This window comes from Aplysia californica, unplaced genomic scaffold (genome assembly GCF_000002075.1).
Source record: "Aplysia californica isolate F4 #8 unplaced genomic scaffold, AplCal3.0 scaffold00023, whole genome shotgun sequence".
NCBI lineage: Eukaryota > Metazoa > Mollusca > Gastropoda > Aplysiida > Aplysiidae > Aplysia > Aplysia californica.
This window is the reverse complement of record NW_004797293.1, coordinates 1,573,229-1,579,560: the sequence shown is the minus strand read 5'-3', so window position 1 is coordinate 1,579,560 and position 6,332 is coordinate 1,573,229. Positions and strand designations below refer to the sequence as shown.

At 38.4% G+C, this 6,332-nt stretch overlaps 1 protein-coding gene across 1 annotated transcript in view; it reads left to right on the top strand.

Annotated features, from left to right (window-relative positions):
• Window positions 1-6,332, top strand: part of LOC101846859 (sodium/glucose cotransporter 5) — a gene marked incomplete in the record, with an annotated part of 25,742 nt that overhangs the window by 15,860 nt on the left and 3,550 nt on the right. The window contains 2 exon segments of the mRNA XM_035972530.1: window positions 1,939-2,160; window positions 2,832-2,972. Of these exon segments, the coding sequence (XP_035828423.1) occupies window positions 1,939-2,160; window positions 2,832-2,972 (363 nt within the window).

The window sequence follows — 6,332 nt, the reverse complement described above, 5'->3', positions numbered from 1 at the left end:
GTTGTCAGCAAACGAACAGGTAGCGCAGAATCAAATATATTCTATTTACGCTCCAAGTACACACATTACTCTAAAGTAGAGACTCCGGGAGAAACCAATAAAGATACAAAATCTAAATCGGTGCCTTCCAACCTATTTATAGCAAACGACTATTTTTGCCCCCTTCAAGACATAAAGTGATAGATATAAAAAGAGGCAGTACATCGTATGTGTGATGTGATAAGCGAATGTAAAAATTCAAACAAGTTCAATATTCTAAATATTTTACATAATATAGTATTCTGCTGCCAAAAAGTTCTACAGAAATACAACGATGATATTGTAATGGCTAAAATAAATCCAATAACATGAATCGAATCCCGAAAATTTGAAACATCTCAATGAATGCCAAAAATGTAAATCAAAAAGGCTTTTATATACGGCTGTGTATACAGGGCAGTGACTAAAGACATTGGAAACGTTATAGAACCATTATGCAGTATTTGAAGAAACCCACGTTGACCGCGAGCTGTAAAAAACACAATTAAGAATCTTGAAATAAACACAATTTCTGGAATATTTAATAGATACAAGGACCATATACATCTAGCTCTCACTAAGAGAAATGGATGAAAAGGAATTGGAACCTACAAGGTGATTTTTTTTTTAATTTACAATTTTTGGGGTTAATATTTTCCTCATCACTAGAACTTTGGGTTTTAAATTTGTACTCAACATTTTGAAGATAAAAGGAATTTGACTGATATTCATTTTAGATAAATCCAACTTATAGTTTTGCCCTTTATAGCGCGTATAAAAACCAAACCCATTTTCAGCTATGTACCCATTTTTGAAACATTACACACTATTTCGCAAACGTCTCCACGATTGCACCACTTATTGCAAACTACAATAGACCAACAGGACGACAAAAGTTTGTAGACATTGTTTCTCTTAAGTTTTCTTTTCCTGCTGAGATCATGGTCAGTAAAAGCAAAGATCTTTTCGTATTAAACATTAGCTTGCCAACAGTTTAACTCATTTAGTAAATTTTGCACGAGGAATTGAAACAATGTTAAAGTGCCATTGAGGCCTTCTCTGATGTCATGGGTGGAGATGTTCAATCAGAAATGACATAAAGTGAATCAGAACAAAACGTTCCTAGTCAAAAAGACCACTTCAGGTCAAACACACACCATTCGCACCTATGTAAACGTCACTAGGATACATATTCAGGAGAAAAATCCCATGAAACGTCTGTAAGTAGACAATGTCTGCATCAAGGACGTTCCTACATCTCAATGGTCCCCATTCTGAAGGCAGATCTTCATTTATGAATGTACAATTTTCCTGTTCCCGAAGCTTACATGGATAAGGGGATAACAATAACATTATGCACATGATTCCTAGATCGTCTTGACAAGAGTGAAAATTTCCTCGATGACATTTGGTTCCTTGGCAAAGCCTATATTCACCTTTTAGGATATGAAAACTTCACCAACGCTGTCCCCTATTGTCTCTATAAATAACTCCATACTGTAATATGTACAGGGTGTGCGGCTTAGAGCAATTATGAATGGGTGGATCCTTGTGTTTGGCCACCATTAGACATTACGAACAACTCTTTAAAATGTGTTGAGTCTAAAGGAGGACGTAGAGAGCACTGGCTCTAGGAATTTTAGAATTTAAAAAAAAGCCCTGTAAGAGGAAATAAATTGCTTAAATGTTACAGGCATGAAACATTTAAGGAAGAAATATTGTTAAAAACAATCATTTTCTGACTTTCCTTAAAAGGCCTTTTGGATGAATTATATCTATTCCAAATCACACAATATGCGAGATATGCAGAAGAGAGTTGTTACGTTGTTGTTGTGTGTTTGTTTTTGTTTTTTTCGTTTTTTTTGGGGGGGGGGTGTTTGTTCTCCTGGATTTCATCATATATTATTTTGCCATCCCCAGGGTGCTTTCTCAGCACTTGTGGTGGGCTTCATCACTGGCATCATCAGGTTCGCAATCCAGTACTCCTACCAGAGTCCTCCTTGCGGAAGCGAAGAGCCTGACCCGACGCCTGCCATTGTCAAAGATTTCCACTATTTGTACTTCGCCATCTTCCTATGGGCCCTCACCACGGTGGTAGCTGTTGTTGCTACGCTGCTTACTAAGCCGGTGGATGAAAGATGTGTAAGTGTCTCCGTGGTTTCGTCGAAATCATCGTTGCTGTTGTTGTCGTTTTAGCTGCTGCTTTTGTTGTTGGTTTTGTTATCATCATCATCATCATCATCATCATCATCATCATCATCATCATCATCATCATCATCATCATCATCATCATCATCATCTTCGTCGTCGTCGTTATCGTCGTTGTCCTCGTAGTAGTCGTCTTTAACAACCATAGAAACGTCTACCAAAATAACAACAACAGACAAAAACTACTGTCAGGGCGGCAAAGGGAACTACAAAGAAAGAAAAAGGAGTAATAATATGATGATGACAAAGTATAGTTTGATTAAAACACATTCAAAATGTCACCACTGTTGCTTTTGAAAATGCTATTTTTGTCTCTATTTTCTAATTTCACTGTATCCCTTTCTCAGAAGGCGCGCCGATTGCTCTGTTGGTATCATGCTGGACCACAGAAAGGAGGACTCTCTGATTCAAATCCTCAACTGGGCGCTCTGAACTTGATTGCTTTTTTCGGGAGGGGGGAAAGGGGGGGGGGGGCTAAGAATATCTTCACTTCTTTGGTTCGGTCCATGCTGGACGTTAAGATCGTAAAAAACTTGACAGTTTTGAAAGGGGCTTTAAAGTTAGCCTATACAAATTCACAATTTTGCAATGAATTACTTTCACAGATCCAACGTTTGACGTGGCCCACTCGCCACAGCAAAGAGCCGAGGCTAGATATCGATAAATGGCTAGCGGGCCGGTCAGATCGCAAGCTGAATGTCCGGACAAATGGCACTCGTGATGACAGTGAGCTGAAGGAGATGAAGGCAAATCGAGGTTGGTGTTTCTGGAAGGTTGAAGTACACGTACATGTACTTATGACGTCGAAAAAGTAATTGCAACTACTACTGAGTACAAAAGGTGACGTCAGTGGCCATGTGGTTTCGCTACCGGACTCGTAATCGTAAGATTGCGGGTTCCGGGGTTCGAGTCTCAGCTCGGTCCGACGTTGTGTCCTTGGGAAAGGCATGAATTTCCCACTTGGCTCTGTCCTTTCGGAGATAGACGTTAAACTCGGAGGTGCCTCCTCTTAAATAATCTAACAGTGTTGGTAGGGGGCTTTAAATCTCTTCCATTTCATCATTCATGGAGTACAAACTGTTTTCTTTCGTGTTGCTTTGTCTTTGTTTTTGCTTTTGTTATTTGTGAGGCAGCGTGGTGGAATCAGGCTCTCGTCAAATTTTTGGCATGTAGAGTTATTGGTATTATCTTAAAACTTGTTCACTTGTCTTTATTTGTTTGAAAAAAAAATCTATTTATCTTGAATACAAGTAGAGATATTTGTGAATGAAGGAAGATAAGAAAAGATAAGATAAGATAGTACTTTTTTTATCCCAGAGTGAAATTTTCCTTGGCTGTACAGGACCGTAAAAACACATGCAGGTATACATAAAAAAAAATTAAATTATATATATTACTCTCATTAAAATTCAACACGAAACGAGAAGTAAAGCTGACAAAATGTACATTTACATCAAATGCATCATTCAACCACATGCATGAATTCAAATACCAGACATTTGGAGTTATATACAGATACATACTCTAAGAGCAACACTCATCTATGCTCATTCTGACAAAAGCCTTAAGCTAGATGGTAAAAAAATTCTTTTATATCTTTCTTTCTTGGTTTTTGGAGGTACATATCTGCGGCTGCGTAATCTTATAATTTGTGTGGAAAAGGGATGTGATGGGTCGTTTATAATACTTTTTATCTTTTTTATACGTGTGGTGTTATACATCTCATCTATTCTATTAAAATCATATCCAGAGATCTTGCTGGCTGGGGGTCACCTGTTTTTAGAGGTAAAATTAGTAAGAAAATAGATGCCAAAGTTTAGTTATTTCCTTAGCTTAAGAGTCCGTGGTAACTGAACATTTACATTTCTTGTGCTTTTAATCAACGTTTTCCCGCAAAATCCACACCGAAATGAGTTCTTTAATGGACATGAAAGGTGTTGAGCCAAAAAAAAAAAAAAATCATAAAAATCATAAACCTGCGGAAAAATGCAAGTTTCTGCACTTTGATTATTTTGACCAGAGCCTGATTCCACCACGCTGCCTCACATTTTGTTTTAATAAAGAGAATAACATTGATCGACACAATCACAGTCATATAGAGGTGGGATACAGTAAAACAAAGAGACATAAACAATCTTTTAAAGGGCGGGGGTGTGGGGTTGGGGTTTGGTGGGAGCAGTACCTACTAGTGGGGGCTTCTAATCACCTGCAACCGAGTACAGGGATTTGAAGATTTGGGGTAAAATCTTTCAGAAAACAGTTTAAGGGACTGGCGCTTTTGTTCCACTAAAAGGACAATATATTTAGGTCACGATTGTTGGTTGGCTTGTTCGTTGTTTTAAAATTATTATTTTTTACGGAAACAGACGCAAAAGCATCAAGTACAGTATATGGTGTGACAATGTCTAGTTTATAGGAACGATTCACTGCTTAATTAACCCTGAAAGCGATAAAATCGTGCTCTGACGTGACTCACGATCAATAAAAGAGCCAGTTAAATTTCTCTCTCTGTATCTCTCTCTCTCTCTTTCTCTCTCTCTCTCTCTCTCTCTCTCTCTCTCTCTTCTTTCTATCTCCCTATCCATTTATTTATCTATCTATCTCTCTTTCTCTCTCTATCCCTTTCTGTCTCTCTCTTTCACTCTCTCTCTCTCTCTCTCTCTCTCTCTCTCTCTCTCTCTCTCTCTCTCTCCCTCTCTCTCCTACTTATCCACTCTATCCGTTTGACTCATCCACTCTTTCTCTCTTTCTCTCCCCTTTCCACACTCCAATAGTCTCTCTTTCTTTCTCTCTCTCCCACTCTCGGACTCTCTCTGTCTGACTCATAATCATCCACTTTTTCTCTTTCTCTCGCTTTGCCGTTCTCTTTTCTACTCTCTCTCTCTTCTCTCTCTCTCTCTCTCTCTCTCTCTCTCTCTCTCTCTCTCTCTCTCTTTCTCTCTCTCTCTCTCTCTCTCTCTCTTTCTCTGTTACCACCCCTAAGCCCCTCACTGGAGTGTGTTTAGCTTCCTACAGACTTAACACAATGACTTAAGTGGGTGGGGTTAGGGGTGTTGAGCTGGTTATTAAACCTATCTCGGTAACTATGGCTTTTCAGATAAAGTCTTATAGCATGGAGGTATAACAGGAAAACATCTAAAAAATGTAACTTTAATTTTTTTGTTTAAGAATACGGTGGCCGTGGTAACGGCCGCCATATCGAAAATAAACAGCTTTCATAAAAGTAAAAAGAATTTAATATTTACCAACCAAATTTAACAAATTTGGTACTTTGATAAATATACTCAATACATAATTTTATACTGTTGGGATCTTGGATATCCTGAAGAGGAAAAAAGTTCGAGATGGATAACTGACCTACCCTTTCATGCGTCTGAATTCAATTACAGAATCATCCATGTAATTCCCTTGTGAATGCATCGATTTTATCTTCCACCTGTATAAAGTTAGGTTATGGTATAAATTACAAGCCCTGAAAATTTCAATGGGATCAAAAAGAAAATAAGAAAGTAGATGAGAAAAAAACATCAAAAATTGAAAATTTGAGAAAAACGACATTTTGTTACATGATAAGCAAAATATAAGTTCTAGGACAGAAAATCTGAAAGATGATAATGTAACACAAAGAGTAAGCACTTTTTAGATTTACAAGAGATTTGAGTATTATAATACGTGAAAAGTCCAGATATCATAAACTGACCCAAAATCGTCAATTTAAAACCAGCCCCCCCCCCCACCCCCCTTTTATCCCTTTTTGGAGGGACTCTGACACCTTGCACTTAAGACAGTGTCCTGAATGAATTCCCCTTCTTCGTCTTTACTCTTTCTAATGGGCGTGATCTGCATGTAAGATGACCTATTGTGATAAGTAGAGTGTTAGTAACCCCCTCCTCACTACTTTTACCTCTGTCTGTCTGTTTGTCTGTCTGCCTGCCTGATTGTCTGTCTCTCTGTCTCTCTCACTCTTCCTCTATCTCTTTTTCTCTTTCTCTGTTCCCTCTCTATCTTCCCTCTCTCTCTCCCCCTCTTCCACCCTCTGTCTGTCTGTCTCTCTGTCTGTCTGTCTCTCTGTCACTTTCTGTCTCCCCCCCCCTCTCTCTCTCTCT